Consider the following 27,944-nt stretch of genomic DNA (forward strand, 5'->3'; position numbering starts at 1 on the left):
CTCTACCTTAGCTCATCTCAGTCCTTCTGAATTTCATCTTTGCTTGTTGAAATCCTACCTCTCCTTCAATATCCAGAACAAACCCCACACCCTGCCATGATTGGTCCTGGCTGGAAACTGTCCCTCCTTCTTTCTTCCTTCCTCTGTGCATGTTTCTTCCAAAGGCAGTACGGGGCAGTGGTGAAGAGCAACGACTTTGGAACCACCAATTTGCTATCTCTGTGACCTTGGGCACCTTACTCAGTGCCAATTCTCAGTGCCTCAGTGTCCTCACCTGTCAGGGGGAGAAGTGCATACAGCATTGTTATGAGGAGTGAATTAGTTAAAGGTTGTAAGAATAGTGCCTGATAGCATCTGATCAGCACTGAATATATGTTAGCAATTATTTTGATTCACCACAGAGGGCGGTCCACGAGAGCGCAGAGCCCCACTCGGCCAGCGGGGCCTGGCGGGGGACCTGTCGCGCTGAAAGCTCCAGGGTAGGGCCGACGCGCATCAGGCTGGGCATCCGTTCGGGATGCGCAGGTTGCCGTCTGCAACCGGCGGCGCCACGCCCAGGCGGGCGGAGCGCGGTTCCCGGAGTCTGGCGCCCGCGGTCATGTGACACAGCGAAGATGGCGTCGCCCGGCTGCCTGTGGCTCTTGGCTGTCGCTTTCCTGCCATGGACCTGCGCTTCTCGGGCGCTGCAGCATCTGGACCCGCCGGCGCCGCTGCCGTTGGTGATCTGGCATGGGATGGGTGAGTGAGTGAGAAGTTTAAAAGGGTTTGGCGATTCTCTCTCCTCCTAGCCTGGGTTCGCATCTGCAAAATGCGGGTGTAGAGGGCGAGGACCTGGTCCCACAGCACGCGACTGCCTCATTTTAGGATTTGAAGGATTTGAAGGATCTGCATTGGAAACAGAGAAGGGGAAGGAGCCGTCCCCTTCACTGGAAAGAGAGAAGGGGAAGGAAAGAGAGAGCTGCGCACGGCGTTGAAGTTTTACATGCTGTCCTTCATTAATCCTTACAGTAGTGGCGACAGGATGCAGCATCTCGCATTTGGTCAGGCTAGGTGAGCTGCAGCTGGCTATATGACCGGAGCATCTACCCTTTTATTTATTCCTTCACACATTGAACAGAGATTTGTTAGGCACCTACAGTTCATTTACAAGTTGAGTAACCCTTATCTGAAATGCTTGGGACTGGGAAGCATTTCGGATTTTTTTTTTAAATATTTGCATATATACAAGATATCTGGGGGATGGGACCCAAGTGTAAACAGGAAATGCATTTATTTTTCATATACACCTTATACACGTAGCTGGAAGGTAATTTTATGCAATATTTTAAATAATTTTGTGCAACCCATCACATGAGGTCAGGTGTGGAATTTTCCACTTGTGGCATCATGTCTGCACTGAAAAACTTTCAGATTTTGGATTTCCCATTTTCAGATTAGGGTGCTCAACCTATATTCATTTAACACAGTTATTGAGCACCTATTAGGTGCTGAGGATACAGTAGGGAACTAAACAGACTAAATTCTTTGTTCTTTTGGAACCTACTCTCCAGTAGGAGAAGCAGATTATAAAGAAATTAACAAGTAAAACATAACATATCAAATGGTGATATGTGCAATGGAGAAAAATATAGTAGGGTGTAGGATAAAGACTGGAGGTGGGGGCTTGCACTTTTAATAAAGCAAAGTTGGGAAAGAATTCATTGAAAAAGTGACATCTGAGTACAAAACTGTCGTAGATGAGGACAGTTGCCATTTGGCTATCTGGTAGAAGGAACAGTAAATGGGAAGGCCCTGATGGGGAAGTATGTCTGGTGTGTTCGAGGGACAGCATTCAGATCAGCGTGGCTGGAAATGAGTAAGCAAGGGGAAGAAGTTAGGAGTTTAGTTTGGAAGGGAGGGACAGGTACAGAAGTTATTGGGCCTAGTAAGACTAATGCAGGGACTTGGCTAGAGTGTCATGGGGAACTTTTTGAGCAGATGAGTGACATGATCTGACACATTTTTAAAGAATCACTTTAGTTGCTGTATTGAGAATAGATCGTAGGGGGTCATGGATAGTCACAGGGAGACAGGTTAGGAAACTATTGCAATAATTTAAACAAGAGATGATGATGACTTGGAACTGTAGAGTAACAGTAGAGGTGTTGAGAAATGGTCAAAGTTTGGATAGATTTTGAAGGTGGATTGCTAACAGATCAGACTTGGAATAAGAGAGAAAGAAAGGAGCCAAAGATGACTCCACAGGTTTTGGCCTGGACAATTGGAAGGGTGAAGTTTTCATTTTACCAAGATGGGGAAGCCTGTAGGACAAGCTGACTTAGGGTGGGGGAAAGATCAAGAGTCTGCTTTCGGGCTTACTAAACTTGAGATCCTCATGAGACACCCAGGAGATGTTGTAGAGGCATTTAGAGTGTGGAGTCTAGGACAGAGATACGGGCTGGAGATTTAAGTAGGGAGTCTTTGGCATACAGCTAGTAGTTAAAGGCTAGGTGAGACCACCTAGGAAATGAGCATACATGGAGGACTAAGCCCTGAGGCACTCCATTCCATTTGGAGGTGGAGGAAATGAGGAGAAACTAGCAAAGGAGACTGTAACTGAATAGCCAGTGAAGTGGAGGGGTCAGGAAAGCGCAGTGTCCTTGAAGCCAAGTGAAGAAAATGTTTCAGGAAGAAGGGCATGATCAACTGCATCAAATGTTAATGGGTCAAGGAAGATAAAGGCTGACAACTGATTATTGGATTTAGCAATATAAAGATGATTAATCTTGACAAAAGCAGTTTTGGGAGAGTCATGATAGTGAGCTTTATTGGGTTGGGTTACAGAAAAATATTCAGAGTAATTAGAGTCAGCAAATACAAACACTTTCAAGGTTCTGCACCAGGCCCTGGGGCTACTCCAGTGGGGTCAAAAGAGGACACAAGGTAGGAGCTTTGTGTTTTCCCAGAGCTCACAGTCAGTTACAGGGGAGGCAGAGGCAGTTAAGTAACCTACAATTACAGCTCAGTGTGGAGAACGTTGTTTTCAGAGAAATAAAAGGAATAGACGATTCTCTAGGCAATAGCCTTTTCTTCTTCTAAAATTGGTACTTAAGCTTTCTCGCAGGTTGAAAATGGAATGAGTAAGTTCAAAATGGGAAATGATCTCAGTCCACTTCTCCTACTCAGTAGCCAGTTTGCTTCCTGTTCCTAGTTCTGGTTCCTTGAAATAGAAACAAGTCTGGGACTAGGACAAGATGAAGAGGCTCCTGAAGTGCAAATTTAAGGAGGCACTCACTCTCAAATTCAGGGTCAGCTCTTACATAAACTTGAGAATGAGTGCCTTCTTAAATTTTGTGCCCTAGAGCAGGGGTCCGAAACTCCCTGGGTCTGTGACCTGTTAGGAACTAGGCCACACAGCAGGAGGTGAGTGAGCCTGGAGCCTTACCGCCATGAGCTCTACCTCCTGTCAGATCAGCAGTGGCATTAGATTCTCATACGAGCTCAAATGCTGTTGTGAACTGCGTGTATGAGGGATCTGGGTTGCGTGCTCCTTACGAGAATCTAACGAATGCCTGATGATCTGAGGTGGAACAGTTTTGAAAAATTGTCTTCCACAAACCTGGTCCCTGGTGCCAAAAAGGTTGAGGACCACTGCCCTAGATGCTTAATTTGCCTCACCCTAGTCCTGGCCCTGAAGAGAAGACTTTGCATCTGTTCACCCCAAATATCCCCTGTGATAGGGGAAGGGAATGTGTACCTCTGCTTATTTTTCATTTGTAAATTTGGTGTCTTAATTATCCTATATGGGCTCTTTGGTTTTTTTGAGACAGGGTCTCATTATGTTGCCCAAACTGGTCTTAAACTCTTGGCCTCAAGCAATCCTCCTGCCTCATCTTACCAAAGTGCTGGGATGATAGGTATGAGCCACCATGCTTGGCCTATATGGATTTTTTTTTTTTTGAGATAGAGCCTTGCTCTGTTGCCCAGGCTGGAGAGCAGTGGCATGATCTTGGCTCACTGAAACCTCCATCTTTCAGGTTCAAGAGATTTTCCTGGCTCAGCCCCCCAAGTAGCTGGGACTACAGACATGTGCCACCACACCCGGCTAATTTTTGTATATGTAGTAGAGATGGGGTTTCATCATGTTGCCCAGGCTGGTCTCAAGCTCCTGACCTCGTGATCCACCCGCCTCGGCCTCCCAAAGTACTGGGATTACAGACGTCAGCCATGACACCCAGCTCCTGTATGGACTTTTGAAGCTTGTTATTACTTGATAAACGAGCTAAGCAAAAAATGTTCTTTCTTCTATTTTTAAAAATTGAGATAAAAATTCATATAAAGTTAACCATTTAAACTTGTACAATTCAATGGCATTTAGTGTATTTGCAATGTTGTGCAACTAACACTTCTGTCTTTTTCAACGCCCCAGAAAAACACACATAGCCATTAAGCAATCACTCCCTATTCCCCCCTCCTACTACTTCTTGATAATCTCCAGCTTAGTTTTCTGTATCTCAGTGGATTTGCCTATTCTTTATTTATCCTATGAAAGGAATCATGCATTATGTGGCTTTTTGAGTCTGGCTTATTTCACTTAGTATAATGTTTCTGAGGCTCATTCAAGTTGTAACATGTGTCAGCACTTTGTTCCTTTTTTATAACTCAGTAATATTCCATTGTGTGAATATACCACATTTTGTTCATTCATTCATTCATGGACTTCTGGATTGTTTCTCCCATTTGACTATTACAAATACTGCTGCTGTTAACATCTATATGCAAGTTTCTGCATGGGCGTGTGTTTTTATTTCTTTAGGGTGTATAACTAGGAGTTGAATTGCTGAGTCATTTAGTAATTGTATGTTTAACTTTTTGAGAAACCACCAAACTGTTTTTCACAGTGGCTGCTTATTACATTCCCACCAGCAATGTCCAAGGGGTCCCATTTTTCTACATCCTTGACAATACATGTTATTTTCTATTAAAAAATTATTATTAAAGACATCCTAGTCTGTGTGAAATGGTATCTCATTGTGGTTTTGGTTTGCATTTCACATGCTTTTCACATGCCAGTTGTTAGCCATTTGTATATCTTCTTTGGAAAAATATGTTTAATTTCTTTTCCCGTTTTTAAATTAGGTTATCTTTTTGTTGAGTTGTAAGTAAGTTGTAAATTCCTTGTATATTCTGGGTATTAAGCCCTTATCGGATAACTGTTTTGCAAATATTTTCTTCCATTCTATACATTGTTTTCACATTCTTGGTAATGCTCTTTGAGGCCTCAAAGTTTTTAAACAATAAATAATATTTTGACTCATGAGTTTCCATCTGTTTTTTGTTGGCTAGGAGACAGCTGTTGCAATCCCTTAAGCATGGGTGCTATTAAAAAAATGGTTGAGAAGAAAATACCTGGAATTTACGTCTTATCTTTAGAGATTGGGAAGACCCTGATGGAGGTAAGGCGCTTCACAGCTGTTCCTTTGAAGGGCTGCTGACTGATTTCATAGCATATACTGTTAAAATGCTTTGCCTTGTGTTTTTAGCAGGAAATCATACAATGACACTTTCACCCTTGAGTGGCTTATGTGAGGATACCAACCTAAATGAGTTTACCTCTTAGAGAAGATGTCAGTGGTTGTTTTCAGTCCCATCCTCTCACTTCTCTCTGGCTTCTTTTTTAGGACGTGGAGAACAGCTTCTTCTTGAATGTCAATTCCCAAGTAACAACAGTATGTCAGACACTTGCTAAGGATCCTAAACTGCAGCAAGGCTACAATGCTATGGGATTCTCCCAGGGAGGCCAATTTCTGTAAGTTCCTTTTTGTTATATTGTACCACTTACATGGAATTGATTTTTTTTTCTTTTATTCAGATAAATCCACTCCTCCAATTCAAGATTGTCACCTATCTTGGAAGGGAAATTTCCTAAAATGTTCCTGTGTAAGAAGCTTTATGGAACTTAATTTCCTTTCTTTTTTTTTTTTTTTTTGAGACGGAGCTTCTCTCTTGTTGCCCAGGCTGGAGTGCAGTGGCGCGATCTCAGCTCACTGCAACCTCCATGTCCCAGGTTCAAGCGATTCTCCTGCCTCAGCCTCCCGAGTAGCTGGGACTACAGTGCTCATCACCACACCTAGCTAATTTTTTGTATTTTTAGTAGAGATGGGGTTTTACCATGTTGTCTAGGCTGGTCTTGAACTCCTGACCTCAGGTGGTCCACCTACCTCAGCCTCCCAAAGTTCTGAGATTACAGGTGTGAGCCACCGTGCCCGGCCGGAGCTTAATTTATTTTCTATGAAAGTTGAAAGAAATATTTGCATTTGCCCATATCAGGAAAATCCTGAAACTGCAGGTTTGGGGAGTCACAGAGGGTGACTAGCTTAATCTGTGATGCCGATTGTGGATGATACATTTCCATCTGACTGTCGGAGCTAAAACTCCCTTTTATTCCGTAGGAGGGCAGTGGCTCAGAGATGCCCTTCACCTCCCATGATCAATCTGATCTCGGTTGGGGGACAACATCAAGGTAACTTTGCCTCTTTGCTTTCTTTTTTCTCTATTCTAACCCACATGACCACCTGATTTAAAAAAAATCTAGGAACTGTATTTGCACAAGACATCAGCCATCCTTGCAAAATCCTGTTTCTCTAGCTTTTAACAAACTAGCCAGCATTGCTGGAGACATAGGAAGAGACTTAGGATTCCAGAGGCCTGGATCACTAGGTTGGCATCTACTTCTCTCCAATTTCATTGACACGATTGCATGGAAGTGAGATGGTTATAGCCATGTGGCAGGTGGTGGTTGAGGAGTTAGGAAAATCGAGTGACCTTTTCTGTTCTCTGACTTGGTGGTATCCTCTTGAATTTAGGCTTAGGCAAAGAATAGTGTGTAAGCTCTTGTGTCTATAAATTTAAACTCTTTGAGAAACAGCAGGTTTTCGTCCCTCTCCCTCTCTCTCTTCCTCTCCCTCCTTTCTTTGGTCTCCCTCTCCTTCTTTCTTCGGTCTCCCTCTACTTTCTTCGGTCTCCCTCTACTTTCTTCGGTCTTCGTCTGTTGCCGAGGCTGGACTGTACTGCCGTGATCTCAGCTCGCTGCAACCTCCCTGCCTCGGGCTCCTGTGATTCTCCTGCCTCGGCCTGCCGAGTGCCTGGGATTCCAGGCGCGCGCCGCCACGCCTGGCTGGTTTTTGTATTTTTGGTGGAGACGGGGTTTCGCCGTGTTGACCGGGCTGGTCTCCAGCTCCTGACCTCGAGTGATCTGCCGGCCTCGGCCTCCCGAGGTGCTGGGATTGCAGACGGAATCTTGCTCACTCAGTGCTCAATGTTGCCCAGGCTGGAGCGCAGTGGCATGATCTCGGCTTGCTACAACCTCCACCTCCCAGCTTTCTTTTTTCTCTATTCTAACCCACATGACCACCTGATTTAAAAAAAATCTAGGAACTGTATTTGCACAAGACATCAGCCAAGGCCTGCCTTGGCCTCCCAAAGTGCTAAGATTACAGCCTCTGCCCGGCCGCCCCGTCTGGGAAGTGAGGAGCGCCTCTGCCCGGCCGCCCCATCTGGGAAGTGAGGAGCGCCTCTGCCCCGCCGCCATCCCGTATAGGAAGTGAGGAGAGTCTCTGCCCGGCTGCCCCGTCTGGGATGTGAGGAGCGCCTAGGCCCAGCCACCCTGTCTGGGAAGTGAGGAGCGCCTCTGCCTGGCCACCCCGTCTGGGAGGTGAGGAGCACCTCTGACCGGCCGCCACCCCGTCTGGGAGGAAGTGAGGAGCGCCTCTGCCCGGCCGCCCCGTCTGGGAAGTGAGGAGTGCTTCTACCTGGCCGCCCCATCTGAGAAGTGAGGAGCGCCTCTGCCCGGCCGCCCCTTCTGGGAAGTGAGGAGCGCCTCTGCCCGGCCGCCCCGTCTGGGAAATGAGGAGCGCCTCTGCCCGGCCGCCCATCGTCTGGGAGGTGAGGAGCGCCTCTGCCCGGCCGCCCCGTCTGGGAGGTGAGGAGCACCTCTGCCCGGCCACCACCCCATCTGGGAGGAAGTGAGGAGCGCCTCTGCCCGGCCGCCCATCGTCTGGGAGGTGAGGAGCGCCTCTGCCCGGCCGCCCCATCTGGGAGGTGAGGAGCGCCTCTGCCCGGCCGCCCCGTCTGGGAGGTGAGGAGCGCCTCTGCCCGGCTGCCACCCCGTCTGGGAGGAAGTGAGGAGCGCCTCTGCCCGGCTGCCCCGTCTGGGAAGTGAAGAGCGCCTCTGCCCGGCCGCCCCGTCTGGGAAGTGAGGAGCGCCTCTGCCCGGCCGCCCATCGTCTGGGAGGTGAGGAGCGCCTCTGCCCGGCCGCCCATCGTCTGGGAGGTGAGGAGCGCCTCTGCCCGGCCGCCCCGTCTGGGAGGTGAGGAGCGCCTCTGCCCGGCCGCCCCGTCTGGGAGGTGAGGAGCGCCTCTGCCCGGCCACCACCCCGTCTGGGAGGAAGTGAGGAGCGCCTCTGCCCGGCCGCCCATCGTCTGGGAAGTGAGGAGCGCCTCTGCCCGGCCGCCCATCGTCTGGGAAGTGAGGAGCACCTCTGCCCGGCCGCCCCATCTGGGAGGTGAGGAGCGCCTCTGCCCGGCCGCCCCGTCTGGGAGGTGAGGAGCGCCTCTGCCCGGCCGCCACCCCGTCTGGGAGGAAGTGAGGAGCGCCTCTGCCCGGCTGCCCCGTCTGGGAAGTGAGGAGCGCCTCTGCCCAGCCGCCCCGTCTGGGAAGTGAGGAGCGCCTCTGCCCGGCCGCCCATCGTCTGGGAGGTGAGGAGCGCCTCTGCCCGGCCGCCACCCCGTCTGGGAGGAAGTGAGGAGCGCCTCTGCCCGGCCGCCCCGTCTGGGAAGTGAGGAGCGCCTCTGCCCGGCCGCCCCGTCTGGGAAGTGAGGAGCGCCTCTGCCCGGCCGCCCCGTCTGGGAAGTGAGGAGCGCCTCTGCCCGGCCGCCCCGTCTGGGAAGTGAGGAGCGCCTCTGCCCGGCCGCCCCGTCTGGGAAGTGAGGAGCGCCTCTGCCCGGCCGCCCCATCTGGGAGGTGAGGAGTGCCTCTGCCCGGCCGCCACCCTGTCTGGGAGGAAGTGAGGAGCACCTCTGCCCGGCCACCCTGTCTGGAAAGTGAGGAGTGCCTCTACCTGGCCGCCCCATCTGGGAAGTGAGGAGTGCCTCTGCCTGGCCACCCATCGTCTGGGATGTGAGGAGCGCCTCTGCCCGCCGCCCCGTCTGGGAGGTGTACCCAACAGCTCGGAAGAGACAGCGACCATCGAGAACGGGCCATGAGATGGTGGTTTTGTTGAAAAGGAAAGGGGGAAATTTGGGGAAAAGAAAGAGAGATCAGATTGTTACTGTGTCTGTGTAGAAAGAAGTAGGCATAGGAGACTCCATTTTGTTCTGTACTAGGAGAAATTCTTCTGCCTTGGGATGCTGTTGATCTATGGCCTTGCCCCCAGTCCCATGCTCTCTGAAACATGTGCTGTGTCAACTCAGGGTTAAATGGATTAAGGGCGGTGCAAGATGTGCTTTGTTAAACAGATGCTTGAAGGCAGCATGCTCGTTAAGAGTCATCACCACTCCCTAATCTCAAGTACCCAGGGACACAAACACTGCCTAGGAAAACCAGAGACCTTTGTTCACGTGTTTATCTGCTGACCTTCTCTCCACTATTATCCTGTGACCCTGCCACATCCCCCTCTCCAAGAAACACCCAAGTATGATCAATAAATACTTAAAAAAAAAAAAAAAAAAAAGAAACAGCAGGTTTTCTATTTAGACAGAATTCCATACTGTTGGGGAAGGATGTGTCATTAGAATGGAATTTCATCTCTGTTGTGATGGGTATAGCTATTAGCTGGTATAATGTGGGAACAGAATGATTCCCCATATAATCAGGAAACGTGGACTCACCCAATTAACTATTACTCCTAGTCAAGTAATTTGGTATCTTAGGTTCCACTCACAGATGGAGGAAACCAAAATATGGCCCTGCCTGTCCTATGGGAATTTTTCAGAGGATAAAGTGAAATAATAGGTAGGAAAATACTTTTTAAAAGTATAAGGATTATACGAACGCAAGTTGGTAAAAATAGCTTTATTATTCTTTCATTTAACAAATATTTATTGAAAACCTATTATATGCCAGAAACAAGAGAGACAAGGTTCTTGCATTCATGAAATATATATACACACACACACACACACGTGCACATATATACACGTACATACATAGACATATATATACACTTAGGCACCTATATACACACATACATAGACATATATAGACATATATACACACATATATGCACTTATATACACATATATACACACACACATATACATATATACATGATAAAATGGAGGATAGCTGGGCACGTGGTGGTGTATACCTGTAGTCCCTGCTACTTGGGAGGCTGAGGCTGGAGGATCATTTGAAGCCAGGAGTTCAAGGCACTGTGGCATGCTATAATTGTGCCTGTGAATAGCCATTGCACTTTAGTCTAGGCAACATAGCAAGACCCAATCTCTTGGAAAAAAACACAAGAACGACAGGATAATGTTTGAAGGACACACTAGTGGTTGTAGTGCTTAAAGGAGTGGGCTCTGGGGCCAAACTGCCTGTGTCTGAATCCTGGCTTATCCCTTATTGTCTAACCTTGGACAAGGTATTTAGCCTCTCAGTTTTACAGTTTTCTATCTGTGATATAGGGCAAATAATGATATCTACTCCACAGGGTGGTTGTGAGGATTAAATTAATTATTGCCAATATTTTGCTTAGAACTATTGGTGTTACTCAAAACAATGTTATTGATGAGGATGCTAAGGATGAAGTATAACTGGGGGAGGGGAAGGAAATGGGGGTGGGTAGTATTTGAGATAAGGTGGTCAGATATGACTTGTGTAGGACCAAGACCTGAGAGCTGAAAATGAGTCCAGCCATGTGATGCAACACATCCTCCAGGGATGAGCAGGTAAAAAGATCCTTAGGCAAGAAAGAGTGTAGCAGCACCAGGAGGAAGCTGGTGATAGTATTAGTTCTCTGAGCTTTATTTTCATGAGGAATAAGTGAATGAAATCAGAGTTTGGTCCTGTTCATTTTGTTTCTCACAGTGCCTTGTGCATAGTGGGTATTCGATACATCATTATTGAAGGAATGGATATTTGTCATCTACCACTGTAGGTGTTTTTGGACTCCCTCGATGCCCAGGAGAAAGCTCTCACATCTGTGACTTCATCAGAAAAACACTGAATGCTGGAGCGTACTCCAAAGTTGTTCAGGAACGGTATGTATGGTTAGCTGAAAAGATTACAGACCTATCACCGTGTGAAAATATCATGCTGACTTTCATGCTTACAGTGATTCCAGCAGTAGTTCCTTATGATATTCAAATGAGGTCTTTTTTTTTTTTTTTTTGAGATGGAATTTCGCTCTTGTTGCCCAGGCTGGAGTGCAGTGGCGTGATTTTGTCTCACTGCAACCTCTGCCTCCCAGGTTCAAGCGAGTCTCCTGCCTCAGCCTCCGAGTAGCTGGGATTACAGGCATGCGCCACTACGCCCGGCTAATTTTGTATTTTCAGAAGAGACAGGGTTTCTCCATGTTGGTTAGGCTGGTCTCCAACTTCCCGATCTCAGGTGACCCACCCACCTTGGCCTCCCAAAATGCTGGGATTACAGGCCTGAGCCACCGCACCCGGCCTTCAAATGAGATCTTTTTGTATTATCTGCTCAATTTCATTGTAAACCTAAACTTGCTCCAAAAAGTCTTATTAATTAAAAAACAAAGAAAGAAAAACAAGGGCATTTTTCTATGTAAGAAGAATGTAATTATAACAGAATAAATTTCCATCCTTAAAAAACAAACAAAGCCTTTAGAAAGTACTAAGTTCAAGGAATTACTGTTGGTATTTAGAGGACAGATTCTTTATGTTGTTAGCTACTCCCTACATCACTGTCCCTGACTACTCAAATGTATTTGGGTATTTAGCATGGCCAGCCTGGCATAATGGCTCACACTTGTAATCCCAGCTCTTTGAGAGGCCAAGGCAGGAGGATTGCTTGAAGCCAGAAGTTCACAACCAGTCTGAACAACATAGTGAGACCCCTGTCTCTATTAAAATCTATTTAAAAAAAAAAAAGATGCAGAATTACTTTTGTGGTGTGTGCTTGTTCAATTGTTTCCAAACTTAATTGTATATCAGAACCACAGGGAAATTCATTAAAAATGGATTCCTGGGCTCTATCCTTAGAAGTTGTGAGCCGGGCTCGGTGGCTCACGCCTGTAATCCCAGCACTTTGGGAGGCGGAGGCAGGTGGATCATGAGGTCAGGAGTTCAAGACCAGCCTAACCAACATGGTGAAACCCCATCTCTACTAAAAATACAAAAATTAGCTGGGCGTGGTGGCACGCACCTGTAATCTCAGCTACTCAGGAGGCTGAGGCAGGAGAATCTTAAAAAACGCGGGAGGCGGAGCTTGCAGTGAGCCGAGATTGCGCCATTGCACTCTAGCCTGGGCAACAGGGGGAGACTCTATCTCAAAAAAAAAAAAAAAAAGTTTTGATGGTAGGTCTGACGTGCTCTTGATGATAGCTGGAGTTTGGGATCAACTAATATCCTGTGGGTTTTCCAAGTGTCTCATTATTGTCAAATAACAACTTTTTATTACAGTATATTCTTGAAGCCATTTTTCAAGATACAGCCTTGTGACTGACTCATGTTGGAACCACCTACAGCTAATAGCTGTCTTTTCTCTTCCCACTCATTGGCTACACAAATAGCCACAAAGCTGTTGTGGGTCAACAGTACCACCTGATGGTTATTATAGAAAACTAAGATACTCTGTACCTCTATCTCCTTTTTTTACCCTCAGGCCACACCAAGCTTTCCCCTTTGCCTGGTTTGATTGGCTGTGGCTAATTACAACTTAATTATTTATATTCTACATATTCTCTGTTCTCATGGATTTGCATGGTGTTTAAACTTCATTCTTCCTCCTTTACTCTTTATTCTCCTCACTCTTGGCCAGTTGCCTCCAAAAAGCCTATACTTTTCTTTCTTTGTATGAACCAAAACAACCCTTGGCAATCAGAATTCTGTTAGTGATGCTAAGTGAGCAGTCCGTCGGGGGGTGACAAGTGACACCTAAATACTGATTAAGGCGGGATGCAGTGGCTCATGCCTGTTATCTCAGCACTTTGGGAGGCCTTGGTAGGCAGATCACTTGAGGCCTGGAGGTTGAGACCAGCCTGGCCAACATGGCGAAACCCCATCTCTACTAAAAATACAAAAATTAGCCAGGCTTGGTGGCGCACACCTGTAGTCTTAGCTACTCCGGAGGCTGAGGCTAGAGAATCACTTGCACCCAGGAGGCGGGGGTTGCAGTGAGCTGAGATCACGCCACTGCACCCTAACCTAGGTGACAGAGTGAGACTCTGTCTCAAAAAATAAAAATAAAAAATACTGATTAAAAGTGGTAGATTGATGTGTTTATCTTCACTTCCTCCTTAAACTTTAATGAAGTGGTAGCAGAAGAATAAAAAAATGATAAACCCACAAGGGCAGAGAGAACAGGGAGAGAGGAGGTAAGGGATCATCAAAAATGGCAACATGTTTTTGAAAGCAAGCAAGCAGATGAATGAGTGTGAGAACTGTTTTAGCGGAGCAGATGGTGAAGGCTTAAAGTAACAAAGAGAAATCATTTTGTCTTTGTGATACTGTCCCAGGTTGCCCCTGGTATTAGGGAGGATTAATTCTAGTTGCAAGAAGGAAACCATATCAAGCCAAAGTAAATTTTAAAAGAAAGTAATACTCTGTTGGTGCCTAAGGCCTCATAGGGCCTGGAATCAAGAATTGGGAGCCATGAGGAGCCAGGGTATTCTCTCTCCAATGCCATTGTTGCTTCTCTCTCTGTGTCGCTGCTTCTTTCTCTCCATGCAGACCAGCTTCCCCTGCCACCCACATGATGGAAGGTGGCCTTGCATGGCTTCTAAATGTTTAATCTTCTGTTAGGAGATTGTCTCAGTCTGAGGCTAGAATCTCTTTGTCCCGATTCAGATTCTTCAGGAAGGGACCATGCCCCAGCTCAGGTCAGGTCTCCACCTCTGCTCTCATTAGCTGTGGCCAGAGAAGTGGGACCGTGCATACTAACCATACCCACCTCCCTGTAAACCAGTAGGCGGGGCAGGAAGAGTGCAAGAGTGACTTAGGCAGAGACCCCAAAAGATGTCTTCCACATTTTTCAGATAACTTAACCTTAGCAAAGCAAATGTGATATCCTAATGTGCACAGTAACTGGTGAGGAAGCCCCCGGCTTGGCATGGTGAGGGCAACGAGGAATGGTGTAATAGTTCTCTCTCTCCTTCCTGGATGTAAAACTACCCTCTAGTTCCCTTTTGCCTTTGCAGATGCTGTCAGCCCTTCCTAGTCTTCTCCTTCCTCCAGTTTGCTCCCTGCCATCCCCTGCCTCACGCTCTACCCTCCGACCTCTACACTCCCTGCCACAATGAATACTTCAGTGTTGCCCTGGCCGTGGCCTTGGCCTCCGTCTTCCCCTATACCAGCTCAGGGGAAGCCAGAGCTTTACATATCCTGTTTAATTTTCATAGCAACTTGCCCTCCCAAGGTCTACTCTGGGCCCTGCTCCCAGTTTGCACCCCACCCTCAGTGGATCTCAGAGTGCTTTTCCTCAGTTGTCCAGTTTTCCCCATGTCTTTGCCCTCAGCTGATGAACTTGCAGCTTGGTTTTCTGGAAATATTGAGGCATCTACTCAGGCTCTGTCAGAGACTTTTCAGCCATTCAAACAAGTTAGAGAGTAATGTAACGAACTACAGGCATACCTCAGAGATACTGAGGATTCGGTTCTAGACCACCACAATAAAGCAAATATTGCAGTACAGCAAGGCACACAAAGTTGTTGGTTTCCCAGTGCATATAAAAGCTATGTTTACACTATACTGAAGTCTATTAAGTGTGCAGTAGCATTATGCCTAAAAAAAGTACATGCCTTAATTAGAAAATACTTTATTGCTAAAAAATGCTTATCATTTGAGTCTTCAGCAAGTCATCTTTTTGCTGGTGGAGGGTCTTGCCTTGATGTTGATGGCTGCTGACTGATCAGGGTGGTGGTTGCTGAAGGTTGGGGTGTAGGGTCCAGCCCCACAGGGTCAGTGGGTTTTTCTCCCCGTGTGCGGAGATGAGAGATTGTAGAAATAAAGACACAAGACAAAGAGATAAAAGACAGCTGGGCCCGGGGGACCACTACCACCAAGACGCGGAGACTGGTAATGGCCCTGAATGCCAGGCTGCGCTGTTATTTATTGGATAGAAGATAAGGGGGCAGGGTAAGGAGTGTGAGCCATCTCCCGTGATAGGTAAGGTCACGTGGGTCACGTGTCCACTGGATGGGGCCCTTCCCTGTTTGGCAGCCGAGGCGGGGAGAGAGAGAGGAGACAGCTTACGCCATTATTTCTGCATATCAGAGACTTTTAGTGCTTTCACTAATTTGCTACTGCTAACTAAAAGGCAGAGCCAGGTGTACAGGATAGAACATGAAGGTGGACTAGGAGCGTGACCAATGAAGCACAGCATCACAGGGAGACGGTTAGGCCTCCGGATAACTGTGGGCTGGCCTGACTGATGTCAGGCCCTCCACAAGAGGTGGAGGAGTAGAGTCTTCTCTAAACTTTCCCGGGGAAAGGGAGACTCCCTTTCCCAGTCTGCTAAGTAGCGGGTGTTTTCCTTGGCACTGACCCTACCACTAGACCACTGTCCGCTTGGCAACGGGCATCTTCCCAGACGCTGGCGTTACCGCTAGACCAAGGAGCCCTCTAGTGGCCCTGTCTGGGCATAACAGAAGGCTCGCATTCTTGTCTTCTGGTCACTTCTCACCATGTTCCTTCAGCTCCTATCTCTGTATGGCCTGGCTTTTCCTAAGTTATGATTGTAGAGCAAGGATTATTATAATATTGGAATAAAGAATAATTGCTACAAACTAATAATTAATGATATTCATATATAATCATGTCTATAATCTAGATCTAGGATAACTCTTGTTATTTTATATATTTTATTATACTGGAACAGCTCATGCCCTCGGTCTCTTGCCTTGGCACCTGGGTGGCTTGCCGCCCACATTGGGGTGGCTGTGCTAATTTCTTAAAGTGAGACAACGATGAACTTTGTATCAATTGACTCTTCCTTTCATGAAAGATTTATTTGTAGCATGCGATGCTATTTGGTAGCATTTTGGCCTCAGTAGAACATCTTTCAGAACTGGAGTCAATCCTCAAACCCTGCCACTGCTTTTATGTAAGCTTATGTAATATTTATTCTAAATCCTTTGTTGTCGTTTCGTCAGTGTTCACAGCATCTTCGCCAGGAGTAGACTCCATCTCAAGAAGCCCCTTTTTCCTCATCCGTAAGAAGCAATTCCTTATCTGTTTTATGAGATTGCAACAATTCAGTCACATCATCAGGTTCCACTTCTAATTCTAGTTCTCTTGCTATTTCCACATCTGCAGTTACTTCCTTCATTGAAGTCTTGAATCCCTCAGCCATTCATGAGGGTTGGAATCAACTTCTTTTAAATTCCTGTTAATGCTGATATTTTGACCTCTTCCCATGAATCATGAATTTCTGTTTGTTTGTTTTTGAGACAGTCTCACTCTGTCACCCAAGTTGGAGTGCAGTGGTGCCATGACAGCTTACTACAACACAGCCTCAACCTCCCAGGCTCAAGCGATCCTCCCACCTCAGCATCCTGAGCAGCTGGGACTACAGGTGTGAGCCACTACACCCCACTCATTTTTTAATTTTTTGTAGAGATGGGATCTCATTTATGTTCCCCAGGCTAGTCTCACACTCCTGGGCTCCACTGATTTTCCCTCCTCACCCTCCCAAAGTACATGGTACCCAGCCCGTTAATGTTCTTAATGGCATCTAGAATGATAAATCCTTTCCATCAGGTTTTCCATTTACTTTGCCCAGATGCATCAAAGGAATCACCGTCTATGCAGCTACAACCTTGTAAATGTATTTCTTAAATAATAAGACTTGAAAATTGAAATTACTACTTGATCCATGGGCTGTAGAATGGATGTGCTATGGCAGGCAGGAGGACAACATTAATCTCTTTGTACATCTCCATCAGAGCTCTTGGGTGACCAGGTGCTTTTTAATGAGCTGTAATATTTGTTTTTTAAGTTTGTTTTTAAACTTTTTTTAATTAAAAAAAATAGTTTTTGAGCAGGGTTGTCTCTGTTGCCCAGACTAGAGTGCAGTGGTGTGATCACAGCTCACTGCAGCCTTCACCTCCTGAACTCAAGCCATCCTCCCACTTCAGCCTCCTGAGTAGCTAGGACTACAGGCATGCACCACCATGCTCGGCTAATTTTAAAAAGAATTTTCTTTTGTAGAGGTGGGGTCTTGCTATGTTGCCCAAGCTAGTCTTGAACTCCTGGCCTCAAACGATTCTCCTACCTTGGCCTCCCAAAGTGCTGGCATTGTAGGTATAAGCCACCATGCCCAGCTGCGTGGTAATCTTTTGAAAGGAATCTTTTTTCTGAGCAATAGGTCTCAACAGTGGGCTTAAAATAGTCAGCAAACCACCCTGTAAGCAGATCTGCTGTCATCCAGGCTTTGAGTTCCATTTGTAGAGCACAGGCAGAGTAATTTAGCGTAGTTCTTAAGGGCCCTAGGATTTAAAAAATGGTAACCGAGCATTGGCTTCAGCTTAAAGTCATCAGCTCCATGAGGCACTCACAAGAGAGTCAGCCTGTCCTTTGAAGTTTTGAAGCCAGGCATTGACTTCTCCTCTATAGCTGTGAAAGTCCTAGATGGCATCTTCTTCCAATATAAGACTGGTTCATCTACACTGAAAATTTGTTGTTTATGGTCACCACCTTCATTAAGTATCTTAGCTAGATCTCCTGGATAACTTACTGCAGCTTCTACATCAGCACTTGCTGCCCCATCTTGCACTCTTGTGTTATGGAGATGGTTTCTTTCCTTGAACCTTACAAACCAACCTCTGCTAGCTTCATACTTTTTTTCTGCAGCTTCCTCACCTCTCTCAGCCTTCATTGAATTGAAAAGTTAGGACGTTGCTCTGGATTAGGCTTTGGCTTAAGGGAATGTTGTGGCTGGTTTGGTTTTCTATCTAGACCACTCAGATTTTCTCCGTATCAGCAATAAGACTGTTTTGCTTCCTTATTATTTGTGTGTTCACTGAAGTAACACTTCTAATTTTCCTCAGGAACTTTTTTTTTTTTTGCATTCTATAAATGTTCAGAGTTCTAAACCTTTAAAAGGTTTCAAATACATGTATAAACACATTCTAGAATGTCACTCTGACTGTTGCTTCCTTTAACTTCAGTCTCATCTGCTCCCGGAAGGGAGAGCTCCATCTCTGACGTAGCTGGCTCTGTTGGGCTTTAGTGCCAGCCTGCTCCACTGAGTGGGGTTTTCAGGACCACTGCCTCTGGGCAGCTCTTCCACTCTGGCTGCGGAGCGTATGTTGTAGAAATTTTGATTTCTCTCCCTGCCAACCTGGGATAGAGTTTGTTCGAATTTCTCCATGTGAGGCCTTGTGGTAACCATGCCCATTTTGAGGAGGTGGGGGCTGGAAGGGAAGGGGAAGTGGAGAGAGATTGAAAAGAAAGTATAAAGAGTCCCCTTTGCTCCAGTTCCCAGCAAGTTCCTCATCTCCATCTGAGACCACCTCAGCCTGGACCTTATTGTCTATATCACTATCAGGCTTTTGGTCAAAGCCATTCAACAAGTGTCTAGAAAGTTCCAAGCTTTCCCACATTTTCCTATCTTCTTCTGAGGCCTCCAAACTGTGCCAACCTCTGCCTGTTACCCAGTTCCAAAGTCACTTCCACATTTTTGGGTAACTTTTCAGCAGCACTCCACACTACTGGTACTTATTTACTGTATTAGTCTGTTTTCTCGCTACCGATAAAGACATACCTGAGACTGGGTAAATATAATGGACTTACAGTTCCATGTGGCTGGGGAAGCCTCACAATCGTGGTGGAAGGTGAAAGGCACATCTCACATGACGGCAGACAAAAGAAGAGAGCTTGGGCAGGGAAACTCCCCTCTTAATTTTATTTTTTATTTATTTATGTTTTTTGAGATGGAGTCTCGCTCTGTCTCCCAGGCTGGAGTGCAATGGCGTGATCTTGGCTCACTGCAACCTCAGCTTCCCAGGTTCAAGTGATTCTCCCTCCCTCCGCCTCCCGAGTAGCTGGGATTACAGGCACATGCCACCACGCCTGGCTAATTTTTGTATTTTTAGTAGAGACGGGGTTTCCTCATGTTGGCCAGGTTGGTCTCGAACTCCTGACATCAGGCGATCTGCCCGCCTTGGCCTCCCAAAGTGCTGGGATTATAGGCGTGAGCCACAGAACCTGGCCCAACTCCCCTGTTTGAAACCATCAGATCTCATGAGACTTATTCACTGTCATGAGAACAGCACAGGAAAGACCCACCCCTGTAATTCAGTCACCTCCCATGACATATGGGAATTGTGGGAGTTACAATTCAAGATGAGATTTGGGTGAGGACACAGCCAAACCATATCAGCATGATAAGTATGATAAATCCCAGTGTCATAGGGGAAGCAAATATTGATGAGTCCTTTGCCTGAATCTTTTATAATTTCTGTACTGTGCTGAATAGTCCTTGTCTCAACAAGGTGTCTTGTTGACAGACTGTTTCATAGATGCAAGTCTTCTGTATTAAAGGGTAAGGCCTGGGACTTGAGGGCTTTGGCCTTTTGTCCTTGTTTTTTTGAGACGGAGTCTCACTCTGTCGCCCAGGCTGAAGTGCAGTGCTGCGATCTCGGCTCACTGCAACCTCTGCCGCCGGGGTTCTAGCAATTCTCCTGCCTCAGCCTCCCGAGTAGCTAGGATTACAGGCTCCTGCCACCGCACCCGCCTAATTTTTGTAGTTTTAGTAGAGACAGGGTTTCACCATCTTGGCCAGGCTGGTCTTGAACTCCTGACCTCGTGATCCACCTGCTTCAGCCTCCCAAAGTGCTGGGATTACAGGCATGAGCCACTGTGCCTGGCCGGCCTTTTGTCCTTTTAAAGTCTCCTGGTGGCCTTTGCACTGAGCATGCCCTAGGCATACTGACTGACCTGTAGCTTGATCACCTCTTTCCTTTTTTTTCCTACAGCCTCGTGCAAGCCGAATACTGGCATGACCCCATAAAGGAGGATGTGTATCGCAACCACAGCATCTTCTTGGCAGATATAAATCAGGAGCGGGTAAGCACCCAAACCGGGCTCCCATAGATGTGCGTTCTTTTTCCTGTTTAGGTCTTCATAAACAAATCAGCGGTGACTGTTTACCCAAACTGTCCTGGGCAGACCCTAGGAAACAGAAGTTCTGTTTTTTTGGAAGGCAGTGCCTTTGAGATTCAGTTCCCTTTAGGGAGGTTGAAATTCATTTGCCTTTCTTCCCTTAAGTTGTTTCCTTCTCCTAGTGTTGAAACACACAGGATAAGCTTGGTAGGTTGCTGACTTGGCGAGGTGGAAATTCACACCTGCTGTCTTAATGAGGGAAGCTTTCCTGATGGATCAGTCTGGAGGTGGATTTTTCTCTAGAGATTTACCTAAAAGAGAGATACAGTAGGCACTAAGTATGTCCCAGACAGAAACATGGTTTGGTAGGTTCTGGTAAACTAGATGGCTCAGTTTATATTAGACTCATCTGGAGAATCTTTTGGTTTTTTGTTTTTAAACAGAAAGTTTGAAGGGAAAAACAAACCAAACAAAAAAGCAAAGAATAGTATATAGCAGAACGACCCGGAATTTGCAGTTTCTTATTTTGTCTTGGCTTTCTCTGACTAGAAGCCTCTCACCTATGTGATGGACACCTATGGAGTGTGGTGTAAACTCATAGTTGTACCTGTATGCCATGGTCGGTGGCATGTCAGTCAGATAGGATGGTAAGAAAAGCCTATAGAAGGCCGGGAGTGGTGGCTCACGCCTGTAATCCCAGCACTTTGGGAGGCCGAGGTGGGCAGATCACTTGAGGTCAGGAGTTCAAGACCAGCCTGACCAACATAGTGAAACCTCGTCTCTACTAAAAATACAAAATTAGCTGGACGTGGTGGCGACCACCTGTAATCCCAGCTACTCGGGAGGCTGAGGCAGGAGAATCGCTTGAACCCGGAAGGCAGAGGTTGCAGTGAGCTGAGATGGTGCCACTGCACTCCGGCCTCGGTGACAGAGCGAGACTCCATCTCAAAAAAAAAAAAAAAAAAAGAAAAGAAAGGAAAAGGCTGTGTAAGCAATCCCGTGACTGGTTATATACCCAAAGGAAAACAAATTGTCCTGCCAAAAAGACACTTGCACTCGTGTTTATTGCAGCACTGTTCACCATAGCAAAGACATGAAATCAACCTAGGTGCCCATCAGTGGTGGACTGGATAGAGAAAATGTGGTACATATACACCATGGAATATTACACAGTCATAAAAAAGAATGAAATCCTGTTCTTTGCAGCAACATGGATGCAGCAGGAGGCCATTATCCTAAGCAAATGAACACAGAAACAGAAGACCAAATACCACATGTTCTCACTTATAAGTGGGAGCTAAACATTGGGTACACGTGACTATAAAGATGGGAACAATAGACACTGGAGACTCCAAAAGCTGGGAGGGAGAGGCTAGGGCTGAAAAACTTCCTGTTGGGCACTGTGTTCACTACCTGGGTGAAAGGATCAATAGAACCCCAAACCTCAGCATCACACAATATACCCTTATAACAAAACTGCACATGTACCCCTCTGAATCTAAAATAAAATATTTTGTTTTTCAGAAAAAAAGAGAAAAAAAGGCTGTACGGGTATATCCTGGTCAGGAAGCTGGAAAACAGCCCATACCCATGGGGAAGAAACATAGTGGCACAGGGTCAGGGAGACCTGAGAACTGGAAGGCTTTACTCCCTCTGCTGGTATCTGATGGGAATGACCTTAGGTGTTGCTGGCCTTTCTTTCAGGGTATCAATGAGTCCTACAAGAAAAACCTGATGGCCCTGAAGAAGTTTGTGATGGTGAAATTCCTCAATGATTCCATTGTGGACCCTGTAGATTCGGAGGTGAGGCACTACTTAGGCCACATGCCAGGAAAGTAAATGGCATTAAAATAGGGCTGCTGGCTGGGCACGGTGGCTCATGCCTGTAATCCCAGCACTCTGGGAGGCCAAGGTGGGTGGATCACCTGAGGTCAGGAGTTCAAGACCAGCCTGGCCAACTTGGTGAAACCCCATCGCTACTCAAAATACAAAAAGAAATTAGCCGGGTGTGGTGGCAGCCACCTGTAATCCCAGCTGCTTGGGAAGCTGAGGCAGGAGAATTACTTGAACCCAGGAGGCAGAGCTTGCAGTGAGCCAAGATCATGCCACTGCACCCTAGCCTGGGTGACAGAGCGAGACTCTGTCTCAAAAAGAACATAAAATGAAATTGAAATGAAATGAAATGAAATGAAAAAATACAGCTGCCTGCTGGGGAGAAAAAACTTCAGTCCCTTCCACCAACATTTGTGTAGAACAGTTCTTCACCTGAGGTCCATAAATGGGACACTGAAGATTGTAATCTACCCCCCAACCCCAAAATTCTATGCAAAATTATGTAATTGCATTCTCTGGGGAAGGATCTATAATTTTAATCCATTTTCCAGAGATCAGAGACCCAAAAAAGGTTCAGAATCACTAGCCCAAAATATATAAATTCCTAAGCTTGGCCTCCAAGGTCTGCCTTGATCTGGCTTCACCCTGTTTTCCAGCCTAATCTTCCTTGTCTGCACGCTTCATACACTCTTGATCAAGCCGTATTGTACTACTTGTGCTTCTCCTCTCGTATGCCTTTGTTCATATTTTTCTGTCTCTAGAATGCCCTTCCTTGGCTTCTCCACCTGACAATTTCTATTCGTCTGTCAAGGCCAGGATGCCATCCCCATTCCAAGCAGAATGTGATCACTTTTGTAGAATCATCAGCCTCTGTTAGAACACTCATCACGTTATGTCACACCACCAGGGATTGGCCGATTGTGGCCCACAAGCCCAGTCCATCCTGCTACCCGTTTTGGTGTTACCCACGAGTAACACCAAACACTAACATAAAAGAATGTTTTTAACATTTTTTAATGGTTGGGGGAAAGAATTGGACATATAAAGATTATGTAAAATTTATTTAGACATATCAAGTATTTGGACATATAAAGATTATGTAAAATTTAAATTTCAGTGTCCTCATTGGAACAGTTTTAGTTACTTTTTACATACTGTCTGTGGCTGCATTTGTTACAGTGGCAGCAATGAGTAGTTACAACCATATGGCCCTTAAAGCCTAAAATATTTTGTATCTGGCCTTTACAAAAACGTTTGCTGACCTCTGTGCTCAACAGTGAATTGTTTCTGTGCCTTCCAAGACTGGGAGCTTTTTGGAAACAGATGATGTATTCATCATTGAATGTCTAGAGCTCAGCACAGGAATTTTTCACATTTATTGCTTAATAAATGTAGGAAGCAGAAATTCTGGGGAAGTGGAAATCAGCCTCTCAGAAAGATTAACTCATCCCTCAGGCTCCACCTTTAAGAAGAGATGACTCAGACACACCCTATCCATTTTTTCTTCTTCCTACAGCTTTATGATGTTCACTTTGTTGCCAGTTTTAGCTTCTAACCAGTCTCAAATTATTTTGGCAGTATGTGCTATGTGTCATATCTGAGCTTATTTCTTTTGCTTCTTCTGCAGTGGTTTGGATTTTACAGAAGTGGCCAAGCCAAGGAAACCATTCCCTTACAGGAGACCTCCCTGTACACACAGGTAACTGGCAGGGAGTCTATCTTGGGAGGTTGGTGCTTTTTCAGCTCCCAGTTCCTCAAGCTGCTAGGTTCTTTGGTGCTGGAGCCCTTTCCTGTACACCTCAGAGCACTAGGTACTCCTGAAACACCTGACTCATGTCCAATATTGGTGAAGCTTGTTAGGCTCTTGATTATTTGCTCTAGCTCATTAGGCACTGGGTTACAGAAATCCACTACATCCTGAAACCTTATGGTTTCCAAACAAGAACAAGAGAAACCTCATGTCTGATTCCCTTCTTTTGATAAAAAGATTTTAAAACTAGCTGCCTTTGCTGAGGTACAGTCTGCTACAAATCCAGGAAGCCTCCATGCATGATGAGGGGCATTCCCTTTTTTTTTTTTTTTGAGACAGAGTCTCACTCTGTCGCCCAGGCTGGAGTGCAGTGGAGCAATCTTGGCTCACTGCAACCCCTGCCTCCCAGGTTCAAGCAATTCTCCTGCCTCAGACCCCTTAGTAGCTGGGATTACAGGTGTGTGCCATCACACCTGGCTAATTTTTGTATTTTTAGGAGAGATGGAGTTTCACCATGTTGGCCAGGCTGGTCTTGAACTCCTGACCTCAGGTGATCCACCCACCTCAGCCTCCCAAAGTGCTGGGATTACAGGTGTGAGCCGGTGCGCCTGGCCAAGGGACATTACTTTTAAACATTAATAGATGTGAAATCCTGTTTCTAAATTACGCACTGACAAGGGAAGCTCCTGCAGGAGGTTGAGTGGGACTAGAGTTTTGAATTTTGTTTAGCAGTAGGTCCTGTATCTTAAGCAGAAGTTGCAGTAATTTACCACCTCCAGTTCTGGGGCCTTCTACACTTTAAGAATTTTTTTTTTTTTTTTTTTTTTTGAGACAGTGTTGCTTTGTCACCCAGGCTGGAGTGCAATGGTGTGCTCTCAGCTCACTGCAGCCTCCACCTCCTGGGTTCAAGCGATTATCCTGCCTCAGCCTCACTAGTAGCTGGGATTACAGGCACACGCCACCATGCCTAATATTTTGTTTTGTTAGTAGAGATGGGGTTTCACCATGTTGGCCAGGCTAGTCTTCAACTCCTGACCTCAGGTGATCCACCTGCCTCAGCCTCCAAGAGTGCTGGGATTACAGGCGTGAGCCACCACGCCCAGCCCTAAGGATTTTATATTGGAGACAGACTCTCCAAAATGCTAAGTACTACATCTGAACCAATCACCTTCTACTAGAATTCCTCCATGTTATTTCAGAGGTCATTTGTCTCCTCTTGGCTTGGCTTTTCTTTTGCATTGGGTGCCTCAACTTGGGGGGTGAGGTAAAAAGGGAAGCTAGAATCTGATTTGAAAAAAAAAAAGGCTTGAGAAATTACAGCTAAGAACTTCCTTATTGTGAAAACTCAAAATGATGTTGGCCACGGCAGAAGCACCATTCTGGCACTGTCGTAACTGCTTATCTTCCCAACCAGAGGTTGTTCTCCAGCACCTAGGCTATGGGTAATGACATTTTCAACTCCAGAATATGAAAGTGTCCAGGGTTTGTTACCTAAGGGTTGGATATGGTTTTTTTGTTTTGTTCTTTTGAGACAGTTTTGCTCTTGTTGCCCAGGCTGGAGTGCAATGGCATGATCTCAGCTCACTGCAACCTCCACCTCCCGGGTTCACGCGAATTCTCCTGTCTCAGCCTCCCAAGTAGCTAGGATTACAGGTGCCCGCCACCATGCCCAGCTAATTTTTGTATTTTTAGTAGAGACAAGGTTTCATCATATTGGTCAGGCTGGTCTTGAACTCCCGACCACAGGTGATCCGCCTGCCTTGGCCATCCAAAGTGCTGGGATTACAGGCGTGAGCCACCGTGCCTGTCCTGGGTTGGATGTTTTTTAAGTTACCTAGCTAATGTTCTGTCTTTGGCTCAGTTCCACTTACCTATGGCATTCTGAGGCAGTGTCGTCTATGGCTTGCCCACCTATAGGTAGTCCTCTGACTCTGAGCTTTTCAAAAATCAGAATCTAGAACTCTGTATAGAGCAATCTCAATTGCATATCTATTTTTAATACTTAGAAAAAACTGGCTGGGTGTGGTGGCTCACGCCTGTAATCCCAGCACTTTGGGAGGCCGAGGCACGTGGATCACCTGAGGTCAGGAGATCAAGACCATCCTAGCTAACACGGTGAAACCCCATCTCTACTAAAAATACAAGAAATTACCCAGGCATGGTGGCATGCGCCTGTAATTCCAGCTACTCACGAGGCAGAGGCAGGAGAATCGCTCGAACCAGAGAAGTGGAGGTTGCAGTGAGCCGCGATCGCACCACTGCACTCCAGCCTGGGCGACCGAGCAAGACTCTGTCTCGAAAGAAAGAGAAAAAGAGACAGAGAGAGAGAGAGGAAGAAGAAGACGGGGGGGGGGGGGGGGGACAGGGGGAGGGGGATGAGAAAAGAAAGGAAAGGAAGAGAAAGAAAATAAGAAAGAGAGAAAAAGAAAGAGAAAGAAAGAAGAAAGAAAGGAAGGAAAGAAAGAAGTAGGAGATATTCTTTTTGGCATTTTTGAAAATACACCTCAATTTTAATACTCAGGACAAACTGCATTTTGACAATATATCTCAAGTTAACGTACTTACGATTTTACTCCAAAACTTCATTACGCTTTAATTATGGCCTTTCCTTCTGCAGGACCGCCTGGGGCTAAAGGAAATGGACAATGCAGGACAGCTAGTGTTTCTGGCTACAGAAGGGGACCATCTTCAGTTGTCTGAAGAATGGTTTTATGCCCACATCATACCATTCCTTGGATGAAACCCGTACAGTTCACAATAGAGCTCAGAGAGCCCCTGACTCTTCCAAATCACATGGGAGACAGTTTCCTTCATGCCCAAGCCTGAGCTCAGATCCAGCTTGCAACTAATCCTTCCATCGTCATCTAACATGCCCTACTTAGAAAGATCTAAGATCTGCATCTTATCCTTTGCTATCTTCTATCACCATATGGTGTTGAATGCAAGTTTAATTACCATGGAGATTGTTTTACAAACTTTTGATGTGGTCAAGTTCAGTTTTAGAAAAGGGAGTCTGTTCCAGATCAGTGCCAGAACTGTGCCCAGGCCCAAAGGAGACAACTAAAGCAGTGAGATAGATTCTAAGGGCAAACGTTTTTCCAAGTCTTGCCATATTTCAAGCAAAGAGGTACCCAGGCCTGAGGTACTCACATAAATGCTTTGTTTTGCTGGTGATTTAACCAGTGCTTGGAAAAATCTTGCTTGGCTATTTCTGCATAATTTGTTAGGCTGCCTTCCTCTCTGAGTACACTGCCCTCTGTGCTATCATCTTATCAATTATTAGACAAATCCCACTGGCCTACAGTCTTGCTTCTGCGGCACCCACTTTGTCTCCTCAGGTAGTGATGAATTAGTTGCTGTCACAAAAGGAGGGAAGTAGCACCCAATTAAGTTGCTTAAGAGGGGAAATGTACGTCTTGTATAACTTAGGGAGTGAAGAAAATGTAGGCACGAAAGTGAAAAGTGAGGCAGCTAGTTCTTCCTATTCCATTCTTGACCAATCTGCTCTTTCTTAATATGACTAGTGGTCTTGATGCTAGAGTCAACTTACTTTATTGCTGGCTTTAGCAGAGTATAGGAGGAGGCGTATGAAAAAGATCAGGCTTTCTGACTTCCATCCCCAAAACACATTTACCAGCATACTCCAAACTGTTTCTGATGTGTTCCATGGGAAAAAGGATTGTTTGTTCAAAAAGCTTGGAAAATACTACACACTCCCTTTCTCCTTCTGGAGATCAACCCACATTAGAGTGTCTAAAGACTCTTGAGAATTCCTGTTACAGTAAACAAAACTAACGTAATCTACCATTTCCTACACTATTTGAGCATGGAAATCATAGTTCCCACTTTGTGAAAACTTAACGCTTTTTGGAAGACATTTCTGTAGCATGTCAGTTTGGAGAAATGATGAGCTACACCTTGATGAAAGAACCGTGTTGGTGCTGCTAAGTTTAGCCATTATGGTTTTTCCTTTCTCTCTCTTAAGCCTTATTCTTCAACTAAAAGATAAGGATTAAGAGCAAGAAGTTGGGGGGGATGTGAAAATAATTTTATGAGGTTGTCTAAAATAAAGAGTAGTTTCTTATCCTTGGTGTTT

General features: G+C 46.0%; 1 protein-coding gene across 4 annotated transcripts; it reads left to right on the forward strand.

The window, feature by feature from the left end:
• The first annotated feature begins 166 nt into the window (after nucleotides 1-166).
• PPT1 (palmitoyl-protein thioesterase 1) lies at nucleotides 167-27,932 on the forward strand. 4 transcript variants are annotated; one of them, XM_054493407.2, is made up of 9 exons: nucleotides 167-738; nucleotides 5,326-5,435; nucleotides 5,661-5,788; nucleotides 6,432-6,502; nucleotides 11,139-11,241; nucleotides 20,139-20,229; nucleotides 21,970-22,068; nucleotides 23,726-23,797; nucleotides 26,466-27,932. In XM_054493407.2, exons 1-9 carry the CDS (start codon nucleotides 615-617, stop codon nucleotides 26,586-26,588), a joined length of 921 nt encoding a protein of 306 aa, XP_054349382.1. In that variant the 5' UTR covers nucleotides 167-614; the 3' UTR covers nucleotides 26,589-27,932. The 4 variants fall into 4 exon arrangements, with proteins under 4 accessions (XP_054349382.1, XP_054349363.1, XP_054349372.1 ...); XM_054493388.2 differs by having other exon boundaries at nucleotides 581-738; nucleotides 21,790-22,068; XM_054493397.2 differs by lacking the exon at nucleotides 23,726-23,797 and having other exon boundaries at nucleotides 581-738; nucleotides 21,790-22,068.
• The last annotated feature ends 12 nt before the right edge of the window (nucleotides 27,933-27,944 follow it).

This window comes from Pongo pygmaeus, chromosome 1 (genome assembly GCF_028885625.2).
Source record: "Pongo pygmaeus isolate AG05252 chromosome 1, NHGRI_mPonPyg2-v2.0_pri, whole genome shotgun sequence".
Classification (NCBI taxonomy): domain Eukaryota; kingdom Metazoa; phylum Chordata; class Mammalia; order Primates; family Hominidae; genus Pongo; species Pongo pygmaeus.